We start from the raw sequence: 24261 nt of genomic DNA on the forward strand, positions 1-24261 counted from the left end.
GCATTTGTTTGTCACCTCCCAAGTATGATTTCTTCCCCTGTACTTTTTCTCCTTTTCATAATTGAAAACTACCTGCTTCATGGTTATTTCACTGCAACATGAGCTATTCTCAGTTTGGGGAAAAGAATGGATTAAAGGAGAACAATCTATTTGTGGACCGAGCCCCACTGGCAGGGACGGTTATACCAATTAGTAAGTGGAAATATGGCCCTGTATACAGACATCTGGCCCTGAGAGGAGTTAATCTTGGTTAGCTCTGCAGGAGAGAGCAGCTTACATTCTTGAGTCTGGCCATAGTTATTTTTAAGATTTTATAATAGAACTAGAGAAAATTCATCATGGACTACAAAGTAGTATGCAAGGTTTTTGGCTAGGTACAAAAACTTTTAAAAAAAGTTATTGTGACATTTTACTTTTGCTGAACTGTAGGAATGAAGCTCAGAAAGCATTCCTATTGCTTAAGGGTTCACAAACTGAGGGTTGGGACCCCTCAGGGGGTCGTGAGGTTATTACATGGGGGGTCATGAGCTGTCAACCTCCACCCCAAACCCCGCTTTGCCTCCAGCATTTATAATGGTGTTAAATATATAAAAAAGTGTTTTTAATTTATAAGGGGGGTCACACTCAGAGGCTTGCTATGTGAAAGGGGTCATCAGTAAAAAAGTTTGAGAGCCACTGCTATAGCTCCTTTAAAAACAGAGACAGTCAAGATTTTGCCATTATATGCATATTATATATTCACATAATATAAAGGATTAATTACCTTGGTGGCAAATATAAAACAGAATTATTGTAGTTTAGAAATTTGTTAGTGAAACTAGTGTGTAATATAAATAATAACTTAAAACAATTGTTATTACATAATCAGTCATTTGGGGAAATCAGTGTATGCTTGCTTTATCCAATCAGTGGTGTGCTCATTTTAATTGGGTAGTAGACAGTCTGCAGCGACTCTAAATTAGGTCTTCCAGACTTATTATTTTAGAAGTCTGAAATTTATTTACCTGAATTTTCATAATTAGCAACTGTTTCTTAAATAGATAAAAAAGTGCAAGATGGTTGTTTCTACATTTAAAAAAATATTATCGGGAAAAAAAAAAAGAGAACTAGCCCACCAAACTGGCATTTAAATAACATCATCCTTTGGGTTTTGAATTGGAAACTTAGGTCTTCATTATGCAAACACTTATCTAGAACATTGCCCTGTTGGGCTAGTTTGTGACTTTGCGGCAACCCCCTCTGTATGGCGCAGCATATTCAAGTGCTGCATATGGAAGGAATCATAAGAGCACAGCACTGCTTCCCCTGTGTGCCCATTCCAAAGGTCTGGGTAGCTCACATGAAGTTATAAGACTCTTACTTCCCCAGAGTCACTTGCATAGGCCTCACAGCCTGTGGCACAATCAAGCCTGCTGACTTCACTGGGGCTACTTTTGTCAGTAAGCACTACCTCCTGAAAATGAGTCTTTGCAGTTGTGATCCCTTACATTTTAATGAGCCTGAAGACCTCTGTTAACACTCCATACATAATATGTTCTATTATGGTCTGGTTGATGTCAGACTCTGGCAGTACCCAGGCTCGCCACTAGGAGTTGAGAGGAGAGTGCTGCCACTGATATATAAATTGAGTCATTAAAGTTTGCTAACACCATGAGCTCTTTTTGTGGTGAATCTTTTAGACACACTCCATTGAAGTCAGATGGTTTTTGTGTGTGATTTTTATCAGTTTCAGGTGTTTTCATGGTATGTTTATTTTATTATCACTCATATAGAACATTCCAAAGAAAGTGAGGATTTTTGATTTGCTGATGTGATGTCTCAGTGTGATATCACTGTAAAACAATCTGGTTCTCATTTGGATCTTTTTCAGTTAGAGTAGGAAATAAGGATTCTTGTTTATCTGTTAAAGAAAGAAAAAAAATCCCGGGTTTATAATATTAATAATGATCTCAATTCAGGACAGTAACTTAGGAATTAATGACCAGTTAAGGTTAATGACCCAAGGCCCTGAGTCATTAAACTCCAAGGAAATGTCCTGCACTTTGATTGCCATTAGTTTATTAGAAATTGGTTGTAGAAGTTAAAAAAAAAAAAAAAAAAAGGGTGTTTCCTCATCCCATGGATGATCTGATGGTCATAGAATATCAGGGTTGGAAGGGACCTTAGGAGATCATCTAGTCCAACCCCCTGCTCAAAGCAGGACCAATCCCCAGACAGATTTTTATCCCAGTTCCCTAAATGGCCCCCTCAAGGATTGAACTCACAACCCTGGGTTTAGTAGGCCAATGCTCAAACCACTGAGCTATCCCTCCCCCCCTGGTCACAGGAAAAGTGGGTGTTTTATTATCTGCTTCCTGCTGCAGTCCCAGCATAGATAAAAATCCCCATACAGTCAATGGGATTTTGGCCTATACTAGGACTGCAGGGGCTGAGCAGCTCAACATTCTCCCTCCTCCTACCCCATTTAGAAATAAATGAGACACCCTTATATTGGGCATAGTCTATAATAAGACTGCAATGTAAAAAAAAAAATAGATTACCTGGCTCTGTGAAGGCATCCCTAAATAACCCCCAAGTAGGTAGCTACAGGAACATACAAGAACATAATGGTTTGGTCTATACATGGGAATATGAGCACTTTGGTGAGGCAGGTGTTGCATATATATTCATATGTGGGTAGGTAGTAAATATTTTCATTGTAGTCCATGTCCAATTTGTAGGCTACTTACACAGCCCTGGAGGTGGAAAGTCGTTTATGTGAGCAAAGGACAAGGAATGCATAAACCTGAAACCCTTTATTTATTCACACTGGGCATATGAATGCTGCTATGATGACAGTTGCTCAACAGTGTCCTACAAATAATTCTGAGCCCTTTCTGATGTAGTACATTTAAAGTAAGGTGACTTAGTGTGATTTTCACTTTAAATAGAATAAGGGTTAAATGATAACTTGACTTATCTTTTAAATGACAAAAAATAAAGAAATTGCAAGACCTTTTCACACATTAGATATGTATTGTCATTTATCATCTAGATATCAGGCTAGCAGTGCGAAGTAATAAAACATATCATCGAAAAATGTGCTATAGGTCTGAATCACTCTTTCATTCCACCTCCCAGCTAACTGTAGTATTAAATCAAACAAGCAGAACATTTCCTTAGGCAGCCATTGCCTTTTAATTTCCTGAAGAACCTTAAAATATCATTCATTACAAGTACTACACATATTTGGTTTTTAAAAGTCTCATAAATCAATAGCAAGCTGACTGTAATAATTATTACAAGTTAGTGCATAATTTTCGTGCTGAAGGCTGCATGCAGAACTTTAGCATATGCAAACGAGGCAATTCAAACTGTGTATAGATATTAATATGAAGAAGCAGGTAACGAGGTGCAGGCTATGAATTATGCATCAAGAGCGGCTGATCTTCAATGAGGAAAATGAATTCAGCATGTAATCTAATTAGTGATGGAAGTCTATTACATCTAACTGCAAAAGCAACCGTCCTTGAAACAAATTTATTTACAGTCCATGTTACCACTTGAAACAACTTTGAAATGATGTGTAAGACAACAGCTTAATTGTAAAAAAAAATTTGTTTGTTTGTTTCAGTTCTAGACCTGGAAGGCCTCCTAAGAGGACTCAAAGTGTCACCTCCCCAGAGAATTCTCATATCATGCCACACTCTGTCCCAGGTCTAATGTCTCCTGGAATCATCCCACCAACAGGTAGGACTGTTAGTAATGCATTAGCACTTGAAATCTTATGGCTGGTTGATTTATGTCCATTTGTTTAATAATCACAAACAATAAAAAAGGAAAAATATACAAAACCAACACCGTAATATCACATAACTTATGCTGCAATATGGAGTATCTTATTGTCATGTCAATGTATTGTCTACTAGAAAGATTAGCAGACAACTTTTTACAATACAAACACTTGAGTGGACAGTGGCCCTTTATAGTGTTTTCTCTTTTTTTATTAAAAAAATAGTCCTTTGAAGCATAGCATTTCTTACCTTATTGTTTTCATCCTCCACTTGGCAAACAATGATTCCCTCAGTCCTTGTGTTTTGAATAGCTCAGTGATCTTTGTGACTGCTCTTTTTTGCCTCTTTATCTGACCATTTGTACAATAGTTGGTATCATCAGTAATGTGCCTGCCCCAGAGAATTGAGTTTATTAGTTTGAGTAACTACTTGTTGCACAAACATCCCTTATGATTTCTCACACTCAAATCATGCCCGTGGTATGTGTCTGCCTTCCTTTTGATTATAGTAATGTCCACTTAGGCAACGTTTTGTCACTTAATTAAACTGCCATCATCCTTTTTAAGGTGAAAAGATAAACACCGTGGGTCAGATTCTCCTGCCTTATGAAGGTAGGATGTCCCTAGGATAGTCCCATTGAAATCAAATAAGAGGGGCCTACTACTGTACATAGAAGACCAAATCCATGTAGATGGAAGATCCTAATGGAAGAGTTGCTATGGAACCTCGTCCCTCAGCCTCATTCCATCTCCTTACTTTTCAGGCTGGCAGGAGCCCCTTTATCCTCTGCAAGGTTGATCTGAGTCCCCCCTCTCCTTCCCCAGGTACCCACTTACTTCCTCATCTTTAGCATCTTCATCTTTAGCACTGACTTTCTCTTCATTGCTATAGACAGATCTAAGAGGAGAAGGCAGTGGGATCACAAAGCAGCCTTGAGGTGAATAAGGGATCTTCGCAAGGATAAAGACTGGGAGAGAGAGAAGGGAGACAGATGTTAGGAGGACATTTGGGGAGAAGACAAGAAAAGGTGAGGGCAAGATTGGTAGCCATTGGTAGCAAGGATGTAATGGGCAAGGCAGGCGTATGTTGGGTAGGCAGGACTGACAACATCTTGTGGGATAAGGGAAAGTACTTTTGTGGGGCAGGACTAGTGAGAAACGGGGAATCAGGTTTACAGAAGGGGAAGGCATAGTAAGAGAGAGGAAAACTGGTGAAGAGGAAGTATGGTGGATTCACAGAGAGAACAGAGTGGGAGGAAATTCTAGCATGAGGAAGAAAAGAGAAGGCGGTGGTACCCTTCAGGGAAAGGAAATGATTTTGGAGAGGGAATGATCAGAAGGGATAGAGGGAAAGAGAAATCTGGGAAAATCAAGGAAAAGAAATCAGAGGAGAAAGATTTGTTCTAATTAGGTGGTGTGAAAGAAGTTGAAGAAAAATACACAGATGGAAAAATAGAGAGGAGGGTGATAAGAGAAATAAAAAATCAGGCAACATGATCATTTTTTATTTTCTTTCATTGAAGGTTTTCTGAGTGATAGATAAAAGCAAATCCCAGTTGCTGGTGTCACCATTTCTGGTCTTTGTGGCTTCATCATTTCAAGCAACAATTTACGAATTAACTGTAATAATAAGAATTATTTATATAGTCCCCAATTCCTCTCTTGCCCTCTCCCAAAAGTATGTAGAATAACAATTTAATCATAAATATAATAAAATATAGAATACCAGCTCCTTAAAATACCAACATATAAAATCAAATGAGGGATCCAGGTTAATAAAAAAGGGGAAATGGTTTGGAAGGGAAGGTAATAAGTATAGGGAGAACAGTGGTGATTCATAGGACATCTTTAGGGAGGATGGGAGCACTTTAGGTTGCTTCATAAACATGGAGTGAGATGGTGAGATCCTTAAACAGTAGGTGGAATATGAGGACAAATATTGTCATTACCATGCTCAAGGGGCAGGTCTTGTATATAGACTGAGGCAGCCAATCTAAGAACTTTAAGAGCCAGCACTACCAAGTGAAAGTCAATCCACCATTTTAAAGACAGCTAACATAAATAAAGCAAGGCGAGCTTAAGGTATGATCATGATAGCTCAAATGAGTGAGCAGTTGCACTACTATATTCTGAATCAACTGCAAGTGACAGAGCAGCCCCAGGGAGAGGTCTGCCAAGAGGGAATTACAGTAATTGTAATTAACGTTGTTAGTGCTGATAATGAAAACACACCATTTTACATGCACTGAAAACTCATATTCTGAATTTTTTCTCACACATTTCTTGGTAAGGATGTTTAAAGGTTTGGAGTTTTCATAAGGATATGTAAGAAGATTATGCATTTTTCTAAAAATAAACAAAACAAAATCAAGCCACTCCTGGAGTGCAGAATAGCTAGGGTCTCTTCCTTTAGCTGATTCTCCACCTTCCTTAAGTTTCCTTCCATAATATATATACCCAGTGTTAGGCCTTGTATCTATCCATTTGCTGCTCTCTATACTGAAATTTTCTACATGTAATTTTATTTTGAATGTTTGGATGGTATTTGCTTCCTTGTCTTCCGCTGTCTTCCGTATTGCAGCAGTTCTCAAACTGTAGTCTATGGCCCATTGGTGCTAATTCCCCTTGTTTCCACTTAGCAAATCACAGTCACATTATAGGAAGAAAAGGCAATGCACTTTTAGCTAAAATTATTTATCCATGTAAACAATTGGTGTAGTTGCCACAGAAATGTAAGACAGTCCTGGATAGAACTGGGAGGGATTTTGCACAATTTCATTTTGGAGGGGAGTTGGGTTATGAGACAATCTTTCTATTAAGATGTAGTTCATGTTACAAAAAAGTTTAAGAACCTAGCCCTTTTGGCTTCTACTTGACTGATAAGATATTTGAATCACTTATCCATAGGATTGGTGGTGCTACATCCCCGGCTTTGGAACAGTCTCTTGGAGGACCGTCTTCAATATGCCAGACCCCAAGGGATCTCACTCTTCCTTCAGGGCAGGCCACTCGGCCTCACTGCCTCTTGAGACCGAACCCATGGGTCTTGAGCACTCCTGCCTCATACAGTGAGCACTGTTTGGCAAGTCCAACTGAGACAGACTCCTGGTAGAGACCTGTACACTCTTCAAGGATTAGTGGACCTCAGTATTTGCAGTGACACTCAGGCAGAGTTTTCAAAATAGTAGGGTCTATTAGTCAAGTGGAACACAGCATAGGAAATCCTTAGGGTAGCATAGAGAAAAGAAGGTTAAAGTAAAGGCCATTCTGGTTAGCCCAGAGCCCCAGCCAAACTTTAGTAAAACTCCATTTTCAGATTCTGTCTATCTCCCAGTCTCACCTCCTTAGTCAGTTCCCAGGTGAAAGAGAGCCCTCAGCTTCCTCCAGAACCCAATGCTTATCCTCTGCCTCACCCCTCTCCAGTTCTCTGTTCTTGTGCTGGGGTCTTTGCTCAACTTCCCTGCTGAGACATTGACACCTAACAGCCCCTCTGGTTGTTAGGTGTCAATGTCTTGGTAATTGGGTTTTTCATTGTCTTCTCAGATTTTCCATTGATATGGGATCAGCCTCGGCCAGTCCTTTTTAGTGACCCCTTCAGGCTTAGATAACTAGGCCACACACACACACCTATGTCTCTTAGCCTGCCCTGAGCACAAACGTAGTCCTTTTTCTCCACTGTGTAGCCATGCAAAAAATAGTGGAAATTGAGGCTCACATTGGATTCATAAAAATATTACAGAAAATTCCCACTTTGTCGAGGCAATCCAATTCAAAATCCCAGATTGGGATCTAGAACTAGGAGTCACACATCTATTGTTTAGAAACCTGTTCTTTCTTCACTGGCCCAATTGCTTGCAACTTGTTAGGGAAAAAAATACTTCTTTACCTGAGGACCAGCAGTTTGGTACTCCCTTGCTTAAGGAGAAAATTGGTCACTCTCTTTTTACAGAAGTTCTGCTGACAAAAATCATGTCTGCTTTGGAGCCAGCTGCTTGTGTGATGCCAAGAGAGATTTGAAATAAGTTAGGGACACAATAAATATTTATTAAATTTTATAAGTAGAGAGTAAGAAAAAATCTAAGCATGGCAACAAGCTGTTTAAGGGTAGTGCATAGTTATTTTAATGTAAGTAGATGCCAGTCTATTGAGGGATATTATGTTGAAAAAAATCACGTGACGGCTTATAATAGAGTTATGGGCTAATACAGCTAACGCCAGGGAGACATGGAAAGCTGAACTTGCTTTGCCTCTAATTTCATAAGTGGGTATGTTGCTGCGATGCATCATGGATGTTTACCTCTGTCATCTTGCATTATACTATATGGTGTGATGCAATGCCAACTTTGTTGGACCTATGGCTTCATTCCAATGATATGCTTAGCTAAGGATTTTTTGTTAAATATCGTTTTCAGAACTCCCTCCATTTCCTCCCTCCACTTCCATTATTATTATTTTCCCCCAAGACTTGTTATTTTAAGTCAGTGACAATGTGGTATGCTTAGATAATATGAATATTACAGAAGACAGAAAATATACAATATGATCACTGGACAGTCTCATTTGCATTTTGGGCAAATGTTTTATTTTTAATCTCAAATGATCATTTTTGTTTAACGTAATGCCCCAAACCATTGTCCACACCCATTTACTAAAATAAAGTGTGTGGGGGATGTGTCTTCCTTTTTCCCTCCTTTCTTCCACCAATTATGGGAACAAGAAACAGGTACATTGCTCACCTGCAAATGGCTTTAGGTATCTAATTCACTTCAGGGCATTTGGCATGGCTCTTCTTTTCCCCCCAGAAAGACCTCAACGTTCACTATTCTATGAGAATGAGTAGTTTTAACCATCTGTTCTTGGGAAGTGTTTAAAGATTGGTGCATGTCTTTCTCAGAAATACATGGCATCTAATAGTAAAGCCTAGAGATTATGACAATTATTATTGGTACAATTATTCATTAAAAAGAGAGGATGATAGAACTACTAAACACAGCTTGATTGGGTTTGTTTCAAAATCGTTCTTTTTATATGGTTCACTTTTGATGCATTTCTGGCTATTGGATTTGTTTTATTTGTCTGTTCATCTTCCTGGGAGCTGTGGTTAGTGAAACCTTTAAAATAAACAAATCAGTCTTTCACCCTCTCATAGTTCTGTTGGACCACCCTCATTTCTGATTTGAAACACCCATACATTTGCAGCTGTTGTCCTTTCCTGAGCATAATATGCCAATTTGTGGATAATGTCCAGTGGCATCTGCACTAATATGTTAATGTGAAGGTAGTGGGGAGGGATAGCTCAGTGGTTTGATCATTGGCCTGCTAAACCCAGGGTTGTGAATTCAATCCTTGAGGGGGCCATTTAGGGATCAGGGCAAAAATCTGTCTGGGGATCAGTTCTGCTTTGAGCAGGGGGTTGGACTAGATGACCTCCTGAGGTCCCTTCCAACCCTGATATTCTATGAATAAAGTAGTTTAACTTCTAAAAATGTAATTCAATTCATGGTAATGACAACTCTTATTCTTCACAAGAGGGTAGCTATCTATAATAATGAACTTTGCAATAGATTAGCAATGGTGAACTTTTTTGAATAATTAATAGTACTTTTCTTCTCCATTTCCTCTTTGTTTTCCCCATTCTTTTTCCTCTTCATTACTATTACGGTCACTGGGAGTCATCCATACTTATTGCCCTACCAATGGCCTTGTTTCCCATGACACTGAATGCATCATGTCATGGGTACGTTGACTGGCTTTGTCCATAGCCCCCTGTACCAAAGAATAACGGGAGAGAGAGTGAAGAAAGGGTGAGGTCATAGTGAGAACAGAGTGAGAGAGAGTTTGGGTTCTAACAACAACAACAAGAAAAGAGGAGGTGCTGGAACCCTTCAGAAAAGGGAAATGACTTTGAGGAGGAAATGATCAGAAGGGGCAACCACCTGCTATCAAAAGTGGTCAAACGTGTAATCCACTTCTACTTCCTGGCCCTTCTTCTTCCCTGTGGTATGAGGCATGTTGTAGTGGAAATGATTGTGTGCCATAGTTTGACCATTTTATTGTCACACTATATAATTAGAACTTCTGTTATTGATATAAAACTCTACAAATGTTACCATAAAACAAGCAAACAAACCTAAAGATAGGCAGTTTATTTTTACTTACAAAAAAATTGGTGGGACACCAGCAGGGTTAGCCCATATTAAATATATAGCTGTAAGTCCTCTCAATTGTATGTCACTTTGTATTTAATACAGTGCCGGTATCACAAGTATCCCATACATTTTATATTAAAAAAAGTTGACCTGGGAACTTTCTCATCAAGTTTCCCTTCAAATAGTTTTTTTCCCATCTGTGAATTAATGTGTTTAATACTGCCTGAACCTCATTTATAATAGCCTAATCAGACTTCTTCTACAGTCATCTTCCATATGCCTTTTTCACACTTCCACTACTCCTGGAATGTGTCTTTATGTGGTAAACTCTTATTATCTCCTTACAATCTTCCATTGAAACACAGGACTTATCAATGATGACCCGCACTTGAGGTGTTAAAATTAATTAAACACTAACCAGAGTATGTAAAACAAACCAAACAAAAGTGTGTCTCCAGCCCATAGTTGATTGGTGTGTTTGGGTTTAATTGATGTTTATTTCCTTTTTTCTGATAATAAGCTTCCTGATGGAGGGATTGTGTTTTGTTGTGTGCTTTTACACAGTGCTGAGCACATTGATGGTGCTCAGTGTGCACCCTCAGCAAACAAGGTATCAGTATAAATATTAAGAAAAGGAGCAGGACAAAGAACTGTGAGAACTGGTAAGGCAAAACTGGGGGACTGGGAAGCTGGTGAGGCAGGTTTAAGCTAGCAGTACTTCATGGACTATTCCCAGATCAAGATAGTCATTCTCTAAAATGTAAACAGCACTGTATTCCACATTTTTCAGTTCTTGGGGATAAACACCTTATTGAAGCTGAATCCAGGCCTGACTGTGGTGTTGAGGGTGGGAAGAGAAAAGGGCTTTGAAGAGATGTCTCCTCAAGAACAGATTGCTCTCAAATTATTTGCAGTGTTGTTGTAGTTGTGTTGGTCCCAGGATATGAGAGAGAGAAGGTGGTCCAATAAAAGATATTATCTCACCCATCTCTACTCTATAATTGTTAGCTCGGTTTTGAAGCTTGGTGTACTTCTGCTGGACGTCAACTGAAGTCAATTAAGCTATGAAGCAGAGTATTTGTTATTTTGATTTTTAAAATCATATGTGGCACAGAGTATAAGCACCTAGATAGATGAAACATACAACTCTTGCAATCTTAGCTCATAAGACAAGAGCAATAGAAATTTCTTGCTGCTTCGCAAGAGGAGAGAAGTGGTCAGGAAAGATCAAATTATTTAATAGGTGACCTTTATGAACTGCCATCATTTTTAATAATGAAAAAGATCACCATTTTTCATGCTCCTGTCTCCCTAGTTGTGCTTCTGGTACCTTTTTTGCTGTCTTCATACCACTCTGTATTCTGTTTCCCATTGATCATGTGATGCCGAATATCAGCTGGTATTGAGTCACAGAGCTGACCATGGAAGATAGAATGATTAGGAGGGAGGGAGCTGGATCTGAAGATAAGGAAGATGGTAGCATGAAAAAATAATCAACTGGTTTTCAGGATTAAAAAAAATAGTTCAATTTTATAAGTTAAACTTGGTGGACATGTATTGAGGTTTATATTTTGCAATCAACCAACTTGAAACTCTGTGTTTCATACAAGGCATTCCACTAGACTAGCAGTTCTCAAACTGTGGGTTGGGATCCCAAAGTGGGTCACGACCCCATTTTAATGGGGTCACCAGGGCTGGTGTTAGACTTTCTGGGACCCGGGGCTGGGTCTGAAGCCGAAGCCCCAAGCCCCTCCGTCCAAAGCCGAAGTGTTTCAGCCCTAGGTGGCAGGGCACAGAGTACAGGTTACAAATTTTTATAGGTGCTGAAACTAGGGGTGCATGGCAACTATTCAAATTGTTCCAGCACGCTTGCATATTCTTCAGTCCTGTCCTCTTTTGTAATCATGTCTCATGTTATATTTATTTATGATGGGTCCTAACTTTCTGGCTTTTTTTCCTGTGTTTTTTAATGTCTGTAACTAAAGTATACTGCGTAATATAAACTCTCCATTATTCCACTTCCCCAGAAAATTGAAAAGCAATTGCTGTCACTTTTCATATTTTCAATTAAGCATTTTTTAATCAATACTTTTAAACAGCAGAGTATTGTAGGCACAGAAAGCATGTGGTAAAGCTCCCTAATTGAGTCTTCTACTTGGCCCACTGAGCAGCATCTTTAATTTGAAATGTGTGGTACTGAAGCAGTGATACTTCAAGTGCTCCTCTTACCTCTCTTAGTGACTGCACTTTTCTCCTGTTTATAGAGATAAAATGCAGATGTAAAGTGCTTTCAGAAATCAGAACTATATGGCATATTTATGGAGAGAGAAAAATACTACTTTTCAGTTACACGGCTTCTTTCATCCCATAATTTCAAAGCACTTTACACACTTAATTTTATTACATTAACTTAATCACAGTTTTTGTCTTATTTCTTCAGAAATTTGTTTTATGAGGGATGAACTTTCCTCCGGTTATTACTTATGCCCCATCTGATGCCAAAATCCTTCGTTTCCAGTGTAAAGACATTATAATGGGCTTGCAATACACTCTGCTATTTAAGTTGCTTCCTGTCTTACTATGTTATTTTCCTTTTTTCTCTTTTACTCATCTTTGAATGACAACCCGGCAGTATAAGGGTGATCTCTCCCTTATTACTACTACTTACTTTGGGCCTGAATCAGTAAAAATGTGTTCCAACTTCCACTGTCTTTTCAAAGCCTGTTGAACTCTGTAACATCATTTCCACCGCTCTTCCCTGGGTTTGGAAGTTTTTACAAGGGCTTCCTGACTATGGAGGCCAGGTATGGAGTTAACAGAGTACAGCTGTTGGTAAAGTGTGGCAGTGCTTTTTCTAAAGTAGCAGCTTGGTGTTCAAAGCCAGTTAAACCAATCATGGAATAATTTCATGTTAATTTCTTCACATTTAAATTATATTTTCTTGGCATCTAACCACACTTTATCAGTTCTACCTAATAAAGTGTCATTATTTATTTATTTATTTATTTATTATCCCACCCAAAAGCATACTAGTCATGTTATAGAGGACATAAAAAGACATAGTCTCTTACAACTTAAAGACTGGATCTTGCAAATGCTTATTAAAGGATTAAACTTTATGCAAGTGAACAGTTGAGTTGAATTGGAGTATTGTGCGCAAAAAGATAAACTTGAGAGTAAATTTTTGCAGGACCAGGACCTAGAATTTCCAGCTAATACGATGTGTGAGTATGAGAATTGCCAATATGGGAATGGAGTAAGGAAGGATGAAGGTTACTGTAATATGATTTGCCAGTTGCTCAGTTTAGGCATGTACACCTTTTAGAAATAAAGAAGATATTGATGGTAGACAGTAAGTAACATTGACATATTTCTTTCTAAAATAGGTGCTTATTAACATAGTATTAGGCTATTGGTAATTTCATGATTCTTAATCTGAAAAGTGCTTTCAGTTGATTACTACTGTATATTGAGCTGTTTACCTGTTGGAAATAAGATAATATATTGTAAACTTAAGCAACAAAGCCTATTTTTATAGTGATAAACTGTAAACTAATTCAATAAACCGAATCAGATTATGCAAACATTTTTGCACTTCATTAAGGAAATAGTCACTATAATTAATGTGAGAGCTTTTATCATGTTCACTTGTTGACGTATGACTAGGAAGATACAGTAGACTAAACTCTGTAAAGATATTATTTCATAGCTTTTTACATTTTAATTATGGTTTTAATACAGGCCACCTGTCCTGATCTGAAAAGATTGTCATGCTTTTGTCATCTTATTGTCCTGTTGAATGGCTATCTTGTTCTACTTTATCACAATGAGGAGTTTTGACAATTAGTTGAAAGGCAATCCTTTCACTGTTCATCAGTTTGTAAGTCTCACTGAGACCATAATTTTGCCAGACTAGATGTGGATACAGTAAAATTTTGCTAATCCACATATTCCATAAATCCCCACTAAAATGTAAATGAAAAATGGTCCTGGCCCAGTTGTCAGCAAAGATTTAAGGGCCAGATTATGAGGCCTATACTCATCCTACTGAGCACTTATTCATGCAGATAGTCCCATTGAAGTTAAAGGGATTATTCAAAGAAGTCAATGCTTAGCAATGTGAGTAAGGGATCTACAATCTGACCCTTAATTACAGGTACTCATGTAGGACTCTGGGGTCTGACAGCTGGAGTCCCACTGCCCTCTACCAGTGAGGGACTGCGGGGAGAAAGGAGAGCCTGAGCCCAGACTGCCTCCCAGTGAGGTATTGGTGGTGGGGAGAGGGAAGAAGAGCTAGAGTCCAGGGCAGTGGTGGGGCTCTGACTGCCCCCTTTATCCCATCCCCCCACCTCCCAGGTATGCACAGCCCTTCTGTACTAGTCTCAGCCCTCTGGGGCTGACAGCTGGAACTCTTAAAAAAAATAACAGCAAAAAGGCACCCAGCTCTTGCTTCCCTTGGGAGGCCCACCCCATAGTTCGAGACCTGCTGGTGAAGACAAGCCCTTTATGTTCTTTTACTTAATTTATTTTTTTGTATGTAATTTCCTAAGCTCTCAGTAAAATAAAAAAAATACAAATTCCGTAATGTGGTTTCGTCATATGGGTCATCCTCCAAGGTTGGAAACGAGGAACATTAGATCCACAGCATAGACCATTATCACTTGAGCTAAAGGAGAAGCTAGTAGCATCAGTAGGCTGGTACAATGTGTGTGGACCGGCCAGTAGAGATGGACCTGATACACTTCGCCAGTTGTTTGCACAACTATTCGCTATACAGCAGTAGAATGTGGGAATCAGGATTTCCAGTTTCTATTCCTGTCTGTGGAGGGGAGTGTGATCTAATGGCTATAGCTCAGCCAAATTGCCTAGATTTGTCACATTCTTCCTGAAAGGCAATATGACTAAGTGGATGAGATTTCAATCCACTGAGCATCTGTAAATAGTGTCTTTCAGTGGCTCAATTTGGCCAAATCAGGATGGATATTCATGTGAACTGTAAAAGGCACTTCTCTGACCTCAGGATTATCCCTCAACGAAATTTACAGTTTATGCTCCAAAGCATAGAGGTGTGCTAGAAATCTTCACAAAAACTGTTTTTTTGTTTGTTTGTTTTAAGAACAAGTTTGGCTTAAGAACCCATTTTTCCTGAATGTTGTTCTTGGAAATGTCTGAACTGTTTTTGCTGAAACTAAAAAAAAAAAAAAAGTAAGATAGAGAGGAAACAATTAAAATTTCAGATCAAAGTTATAAGCAATTGAAATGGGTGTTTGTACTGGGAAGTTCTAAGCGACCTTAAATGTAGAGGTTTCTACCAACTCCACCTACTATTATGAAGTATTATTTGTCATTGAAATGAAACAGTTGTTAGTTACCGGATATATATTGTGATGTTTATTTTTATTGTTTTATCATTTCATTATTATTTTTATTATTTATTGTTTTATTTTATGCATTGGTTCATAATGGGAGTCTCAGTCATTTGTATGAATTAATGAGATTCTCCTGTAGTTCAGATCTCATACAAAGGCATTCAGTAGAACAACAATGAAGAAATCAATAGATCCCTTGTTTGTTTGCAGCCCTCTTGTTCTGAATGTGAGAGCTTTCAACAAAGTTTTCTACTTGGTATCTATGGTGGATGTCCACCCAGCCAAGTTTTATATGTAATCATTAACTAAAAGAATTTTTTGCCAGGTTAGCAGTGGATTGTCATTTTCTCCTTCAGGCATGTAGGATTTATCTTAATTAACACTACAGTTAGGAATAAGACTGATCTGCTAAATTTGGAGTCACATTGTGATCTTAAAAACACTACAAATTTGGGTATTTTCATATTTCATGTTCTTCTCATTATGGAACTGGTTCTGCCACCTTCTGCCAATGGGAATATTTGTTGAGTAAGGTTCTATTCAATTGGAGTTAGGATAGCAGGATTTGGTTTGAAACTTGTGGATGTTCTGCTTGTTCACATCTCTTTACTGCAATTCTATTTCAAAGCAGAGAGATCAGGTTCTTGAATGCTAAGAAGCCATGGAATTAGAGTACTATCTTTGAATGACATAATCAATGAAGTGCCAATGCGTTTTTTTCTTCATTTACACATGATCTACTAACAGTGTTACATATTCTGTTCAGTAAAGGATGGATCCATGCTTATATGTTCCAGAATGATGGTTCATGTTTTCATTAAATTTATTTGGGGATCAATTCTCTAATGCAAGAGGGCAAACTGTGACTAAAGACTTACATATGAGTTTATACTTTTTCTATTAAATATTATTGTTTAGTACAGCTGTCTCCCGATGCATGTAATTTTCCAGCTTTTGCCCAAGAATTTAAATGTTCAAGGAATATTTGCACTATATGTACAAGTGAATCAGCATGGGAAACATTGGGCAGCCATACTGGAACCTTGTCATAGGGCAAGGGGAGTGGGTGGAGGAGCTCTGATTCCAGGCACACAAATGAAATCTCTGAGGAAAATAGATGTAAGCAAACACCAGTGGAGCTGGGCAACTCTAGGTGATTGAAACTCCTGAGCAAGAAAGATTAGAGTTTAAGATTAATAAAATACAGCTGGAGCTATTTAAGTAATTTATATTAGATAATAAAATGCCTCTAATGAGGTTGCATTACTGGGGGAAATAACCCTTAAAGGCTCAGGAAGGAGGATACCATGAGAGCAAATTGATACACAAAAATTCAGTTTCTAGTTGTCTTTGGACCTTGCAAAAGAACAAGTACATGAATGTATAACACACAAAGATCATTTATATCTCAATAAGCAGCCTGGAGGGGTCAAGCATGTAATCATCACATCATATCTAATGTTTCAGGCAACAAGCTTATTGAACACAAAATGAACTTAGAGCTACTTTTCCAAGGAGAACCAGTCATCATACAAGTTGTCCTTTTGACTTACATCTGCAATAGCATTTCCTGCATGAATTTGCTAAGACATGATAGAATACTACCAGAATTATAATGAATCTCTTATCCACAATGCACTATATTATTGTTTTTTGCTAATGTCATCCCGTGCAATATATAAACTCTCTCAGAAGGCAGACCAACTGGAGACTGTTTTTAAAGAGGCAGAGGTGTATGTTGTAGCTAAGGTAGAGGACTGAGAAGTCAAAGGCCTGGTTGTGCCACAGACTTCATCCCAGACCTGGGCAAATCACTTAATTTTTTCTGTGACTCAATTTCCTTATCTGTAAAACGGAGATAATACTCATCTCAGAAGTATATTATGATGCAAAATTAATTGATGTGAACCACTCATAATTGTTTATAAAACTATGTGTGGGTAGATATGTTTTGTCAGAGTTTGGACTCTTTTGAGTCTGAGAGTCAAAAATTAATTGTGGTCCTATCTTTCATGTGTTCAAGTCCTTCTAGGTTTGACAACCTGCTTGAGTTTACTTTCTACTCTCTTGTTTATGGGTTAGTTACCTTTGGATACAAAAAGATACCACCTCCTCCTCCCTGATTTGGAAATAATGAGAGATCTGCCTTTCTGAGCCATATATTGTCTGATGTGTGTCTGAGACAAAAAATGAAATGGGAATGGAGGGGGGTGGGAGGAGCAGTCGAAAGAAAGGGCAGATAACAAACAAACAAAAAAACCCACTCATATAGTTCTGTAAAAGGATCTGAGGTAGATAAAAATTCCCCAATTTAAACACATAACTTCTGCAAGAGGAACAAAGGAGAGAGAGAAATTTTGATTATATGTAGGGGTTCAGTAAAAGAAGCAGACTGGTGGAGAAGAAAATCCATTATGCTAACCACTGTGTAGTTGACTTTTTAATGGTGATCACTATAATATCACATTGATAATCCATTTGTGCCACCCTACCTATCCTTCTCCATTTGTGCACTAACATATATTTGTCATTATTATTTATTTTAGCTTCAGTGCAACTGATACTGAAAGTCTTTGGACAACTTCTGTTAGTGATCATATACTAGCTGCACTGCATTATACATTCTTCAGTATTTGAGGCTCTGCTGAGTTATGGAGCTTCTGCAAGGATACCCACTTGAGCCACCAGGGCAGTCACTGGGGTTATCACTGTAACATGTTCATCACTCTTTAAGATAAACGTGATATTTATTGTTCTGGCCCTCCCAGTGCTGCTTTTCAGTTGTACATTTGCTCTATTAAAAGTGTACCTAAAAGAGTACTGCCCTCGGTGTATGGGTGTGAGAGACCGAGACTGTGTTTCTTTATCACATGGGAATACCTATACACTTGCTGTACCACTTGTTTATTTATTTGCTGCTGTGCGGTATTACACAGCTACCACTAAGTTACAGTGTTATTCAGTTAATTAATGGGAACTCATCAATATTATAATGCTTTTAGGGTTGTGTTCTCTCAACTATGCTTGTCTGGGATGATTTGGTTTGTCCTCACCAATGTGGAGCACATCATTGTTGATTTTATATATATTTATATGTGTAAGAGAATCTTCTCATCAACCCCCAAATTAGGGTGAATCCACACTGTGGTATTGTATTTGGAAGAGCTGGAACTGCTATTTCTAAACATGGCCGTTTAGACATGAAGAATGGGATAACAGTGTAGCACGGTGCTACTGTTATTGTTAATTATTCATCTAAATAAGAATAAGGTCAGCAACAATTTATGGTGAATCAGTTTCTGAATCTGAAAATCATTGTCACCATGGAAATAGCCAAACTGGAAGAATAATATCTCCTTATAAAGGCAAAATTGGCAATCCCCCGATTGTCCAGTTTTTGTTCATTAAAGAACATAACAATACTAAAGGAAATAGTACATGTACTGGCAATTTCAGGTCTCCTTTACCTAAAGACCATCATCCACCAATATTACCTTTCTGTTACTTCTGTTATACAAGAGTTAGTTCAAAGTGTAAGGATTGGAGCAAGTGTTCCCTGCTGTATTACACAGTCCTGCCTCACCTATTTTGTTTCCTATTCATGGTGAGGCTCACCACTAGTAGTGAATTCACACCCAGGATTTCAAAAATCCCTTTGCTCATGGGGGGGAAAGAAGCTTTCATAGGTGAATGTCATGCAGAATTTAAGCTTTCATTTAAAGGAAGACATTTCTGGCAGTTAGGGTTGCAAAGATGCTATAAACTAGTGCATTGCTGTCTTTCTGAGGCTGTAGACAGTTTCATTGACTCAGATGCTGTCCATAGCTGTGCAAAGTCACAGGAGAGTAAAAATTGAACTATCTTACAAGTTTTCAGTGCTACTACTCAGAAGGCGGCAGGCAGGCAGCAGTGAAACAGACCAAAATCTAGTTAATTTCAGCCTACTGCAAATAGGCAGTTATGAGCAGCTGTGTAATACTTTATCCATTTTGACATCCATATATGTGACATTTTCATTAATGATCGTTGCAAATTTCACTAGGTCCAGATTTACGCAGTTTTAGCCCTGACAAAAGTTCCGAACACAAGATCTGCTATATAAATTTCCTGTAATGTTGGTAGGAATATGAATCTAAATTCACTTCCAAATATTTTTCCCTGCCTCTAAATTCTGGAGTTCATATAATAGACCTGAGTGTTCAAGCCCTTGGCTATGTAGAGAAATGCTATTGAAAGAAAAAGGAAGACTATGATCATGTCATGAGCTGTCCTGGGAAGCCCCAACCCCTGCCACCCCTTAATTTCCATCTTTCATACTGGCTGTCCAGGCAAAGAGTTCATAGCATTCTTCTTAGCCAACAGACTGGGTACCTGGATGGACAGAAATTAGGGATAAGAATGTGGGGTTTGTACCAGAAATGGTGATGATCTTCCATAGAGTTCCTTTCCCCTTCCCCCCCTCCCACCGCTGATTCTCCAGGAAGTTAATAGATTCTGAAGCCCAAACACAGGGCAGTACACAGGGAAGACAGCATGATAGTTAACCCTAGCTTTTATATAGTTTTTGATTAGGTGAGTGAGGGTTACAGTCAGTTGATATAACTTCATTCATATCTTCAAAAATTCAGGTACAGAAATTCTGCCTTAATCATGGACTTTTTAGGTAGCCACGGGCACATTTGCCCCATCATTAGTACCTGGTTTTATCTTTGTGTAGAAAGTGTTTAAAAAGTAGCTTTTTTCCAATGTGGCTTATATAACCTCTTGGAGAACATTGTCTTCTGGAATAATATTTGAATCTGCTCCACTGCCTCTTTTGGAGTTTTTCATGACTTAATTGTATTTATTCACTTAATACAGATGCATCTGTGTCCCATTCCCAATAGCACGCTCCTCATTTCATCCTCTGTCACTAAATGCTAACATCTCATGCAGTGCTTAGCTCCTACACACTTTTATTCAGTTTGGTTCCTATGGTTACGTGATGTAATTCCTTTTAACAGAGCTTGCAGTATAATCATTATAGTTTTTATTTGTTGTGGTGGTGCAATTTCTGCTCCCCTGCATATATGTCCATTCACTTATAAGCTGTTTTATAATTATCTCACTATATACACCATCCACAAGATGTCTGCATCTCTCTTAGAGGTTGGAGTGAGGTTTTGAGGGTTTGTTACAAAGTGGCAAATGTTTCATCTGTTTTTTGTTTGTCAGTGTTGATAGCATGGTAGTCTAATGTGATATTTCTTCAGATCCTCACATCTTTTGATCAGGCCATTGATTTTGTGCGTGTGTGTGTGTGTGCGCGCGCGCATTTCTTCATCTTTAAATATGATCATATTGTAAACATCTTCTGCTCTCTGAAAGTAAGTAGTTTTGAGCATTTGTTTTTCTGATTGGTTTTTCCTTCTCTTACATTCTTGCGCATTTTTAAGTGATGCATCTTCCTCCTTCCTCTACAAAACGAGTTTAATTTGAGGTCCCTCTCAAACTTTACTCTGTGTCCTCATAACTTCAGAAGTGTTTGAAGTGCAACCATGTTCTGGCAAAATCATTAGATTCATTTTAAACACCTGTATTGCTGCTACAAATTAGACAGATTTCTTTTTGCCTTAACCCTTAGCACATTGACCAGTCCTGAGTTTATCAGGACTGGCTAATTTATTGGATTTGTGGGGAAGCCTGTTTAGGAAAAAATAATAACTAAATGCTGATAATGGAGAAGCTGCAGCCAGGTAGCAACATAAAGGGGATTTGTGGGACTAGCCCCACTAGTTACGTTCCCATCCAGTTTAATGATGGATTCAATTTTAACGATGTTATGTTTTGTTTTAAACAATTTGTTTTGTACTAAAATGAAACTTGTACAAAGTAGCAGCCTGGTTGTATTCCACGTCAATTTACTGTGAACAACATAAAATAATTTCTTCTTAATTCTTTAAAAGTAAATAAATCCTTTTCTTCTTTTTTCTAAGTGTCCTAATACCTTACTCAGTATCCTCTCCAGTATCTGTTATTCCTTTCACAAACACACACACACAAATACTTGCATCTATTAGAAAAAATCCCACTGATTGATAAAACTGATAATTTCTGAGAACCCTTTAATTGTTAAAACCTGCCCAAACCAATAATTCCATAACTTTTGGACAAATTGCTACAGATTCCCCTGTTCATGCCCTCTTTGTTTTGTCTGTTTTCAAGTGGAAAGAGTTGGAAAAGTTCCTGCTAAATGCAGGACCACCTCAATAATATTGTGACAGGAAAAGATAATATAACCTGTTAGCTGCTGCATAGTGAGCTAACAAGGCTAATCACACAGCACAGGATTCTTAAGAGTTTGTCAAAAATGTTGGGAAACTTTCCTAAACACTTTATAAAATATTTTGATGTTTGAAATTATTTTTTGTCAATTTCAAAGTCCCCCCCCCTGTTATTTGCAATTTTTTTTCTACATTTTATTTCTTATGTGGTTTAGACTCCATAGACCTGCCTACCTCTAGGAATGCTGTGTCAGGCTGCAGTGACAGACATCATCCTGGTGCTGGGGCATTCAGGGTTTCATCACCACTCTATCTCTCTTCTGCTGGAAATCCACCTCCTACTGCTGCTGCCCATTCTGTCTTGTGTGAGGAGCCATATGTTCAGAGAGCCAGCAAAACCTGGGCCAAGAGACTTGTAAGGGCAGATACTAATGCAGCTTCATGGTGGAGAGGCAGCCAGAAGCAGCAGACAAGGGGACTACAGGATGGTGGGCATTGTATCAATACTGAGCATCTTATTTAACCATTTAATGAGTTATACGGGGTAGGTCACACTTCTCAGAGCTATTGTTTCAGGCTCTCTGCAGACTCAGATATCGGTTCTTCACAACCCTGATAGCTATAGACTTCTTTCCCCTTTCAAATATAGGCTTGGATTCTGAGGTACATGATGGAAACTGGGAAACATGCTGATTTTCTATACTACAGCATGCCTTCTGGCCCTAACTTAAGCTCTGGAAATGACTTTGGGATAAAATTCTGCAGTCCATACTTAGGTAGATATCTGAGTTAATGCTCAGTTTCTATGACATGAGGCAAATTTTAATCAGTAATCCATTTGTAAAAGGCCCTGTATATGTTTACCAGTCTTAGTAGACATCTAATCCAATATTAATTCTGGTTCTTTATTAAAAGTGAATGTTTATATTGTGAAATTAGTTGGTCTTGGTTATATGAATGCATAAGAGGTTGAAAAAAGAAAAACTATAAACTATTATTAAAGAACATGACCATGTTAGAGAAGTAAGGAAATTCAAAGTGACACTACTCTGTCTGGTATCCAGGACAATGTGCCTTCTTTACTTTTCTGCTTCACAAAATGTATTTTTACATTTGTGCATTTTCCTGTTGGTAGAACTTCCCCCTCCCACCTTTTTTTCCTTTAAGGAGGGAAGAGAGAAAGCATAGATTTGTTAAAGTGATGGAGTGATTACATGTTGTGTACATATACATATTATTTAAAAAAGAAGGATTATTAAATTTATGGTTGCAACTGCTCTGGATGAGTTATTCATGCATGCCCAGTCAATGGAACTCCACTAAGGCATGTGGGTCTGCAGTGGCTGTTTATGGTATCCGGGCCTTACTAAGCATTGGACATGTGCCTTAGCCCCTTTCTAGCCCCAACGCATTAACACATTTTAATTTTGATTCTAAAATACTCTGCAGCAAATGAAGTGGTAATGGTTTAAAAATTCCACATTTTAAAGAAAATTAAGTTCTATTGGATTTACAGGAGTGCAAACAAACACCCCCCTGAAATTATTACCTTTGATTGTATTCCCTCATGGTTTAGGTATGATTAAACAGATTTAGGGTTTTTAAAAATTATATAAATGAATGTAGCTTAGTTGTAGATTCCTTGTTGGGACACACTTTATCTTGAAGTTCATTTAAATGATCAAGTTTCCTCCTGCCCCCCGATGTGAATTTAAATGGAAATTATGACTCAATCGTAGTCCTCTGTGATATAGCTTGATAATAATTCTCTATCAATAAAATACTATTTATTTTTAGAGGAAATACAAATAAAATCAAAAATTTGAATGCCAATGCATAGGTTCATTGTTTTTATTTACTTGAGATTTGGTCCTGCAAATATGCATGAGTTACTTCACTTATTATGTATCAGAGGGGTAGCCGTGTTAGTCTGAATCTGTAAAAACCAACAGAGGGTCCTGTGGCACCTTTGAGACTAAGGCTAGGTCTACACTACCCGCCTGAATCGGCGGGTAGAAATCGACCTCTTGGGAATCGATTTATCGCGTCCCGTTGGGATGCGACAATTGATCCCCAAATCGGCGCTCTTACTCCACCAGCAGAGGTGGGAGTAAGCGCCGCCGACAGAAAGCCGCAGAAGTTGATTTTGCTGCCGTCCCTACAGCGGGGTAAGTCGGCTGCGATACGTCGAATTCAGCTACGCTATTCACGTAGCTGAATTTGCGTATCTTAAATCGACTCCCCCCTGTAGCGTAGATGTACCCTGACAGAAGTATTGGGAGCATAAGCTTTCGTGGGTAAGAACTTCACTTCTTCAGATACAAGTAATGGAAATCTCCAGAGGCAGGTATAAATCAGTGTGATTTACTGATTTATTATTTACTGATTTCACACTGATTTATACCTGCCTCTGGAGATTTCCATTACTTGCATCTGAAGAAGTGAGGTTCTTACCCACGAAAGCTTATGCTCCCAATACTTCTGTTAGTCTCAAAGGTGCCACAGGACCCTCTGTTGCTTTTCACTTATTATATGTCATTATATATATATTATATAGAGAGATATACCGATCTCATAGAACTGGAAGGGACCCTGAAAAGTCATTGAGTCCAGCTCCCTGCCTTCACTAGCAGGACCAAGTACTGATTTTGCCCCAGATCCCTATGTGGCCCCCTCAAGGATTGAATTTACCACCCTGGGTTTAGGAG

At 38.4% G+C, this 24261-nt stretch overlaps 1 protein-coding gene across 11 annotated transcripts in view; it reads left to right on the forward strand.

Annotated features, from left to right (window-relative positions):
- DACH1 (dachshund family transcription factor 1) overlaps positions 1-24261 on the forward strand; it is a 455938-nt gene that overhangs the window by 183095 nt on the left and 248582 nt on the right. For all 11 annotated transcript variants that reach the window (XM_034758361.1, XM_034758364.1, XM_034758363.1 and 8 more), the window contains exon 2: positions 3614-3729. In XM_034758361.1, the coding sequence (XP_034614252.1) occupies positions 3614-3729 (116 nt within the window). The remainder of the gene's footprint in view (positions 1-3613; positions 3730-24261) is intronic.

The sequence above is a fragment of the Trachemys scripta genome, chromosome 1 (genome assembly GCF_013100865.1).
Source record: "Trachemys scripta elegans isolate TJP31775 chromosome 1, CAS_Tse_1.0, whole genome shotgun sequence".
NCBI classification, from domain to species: domain Eukaryota; kingdom Metazoa; phylum Chordata; order Testudines; family Emydidae; genus Trachemys; species Trachemys scripta.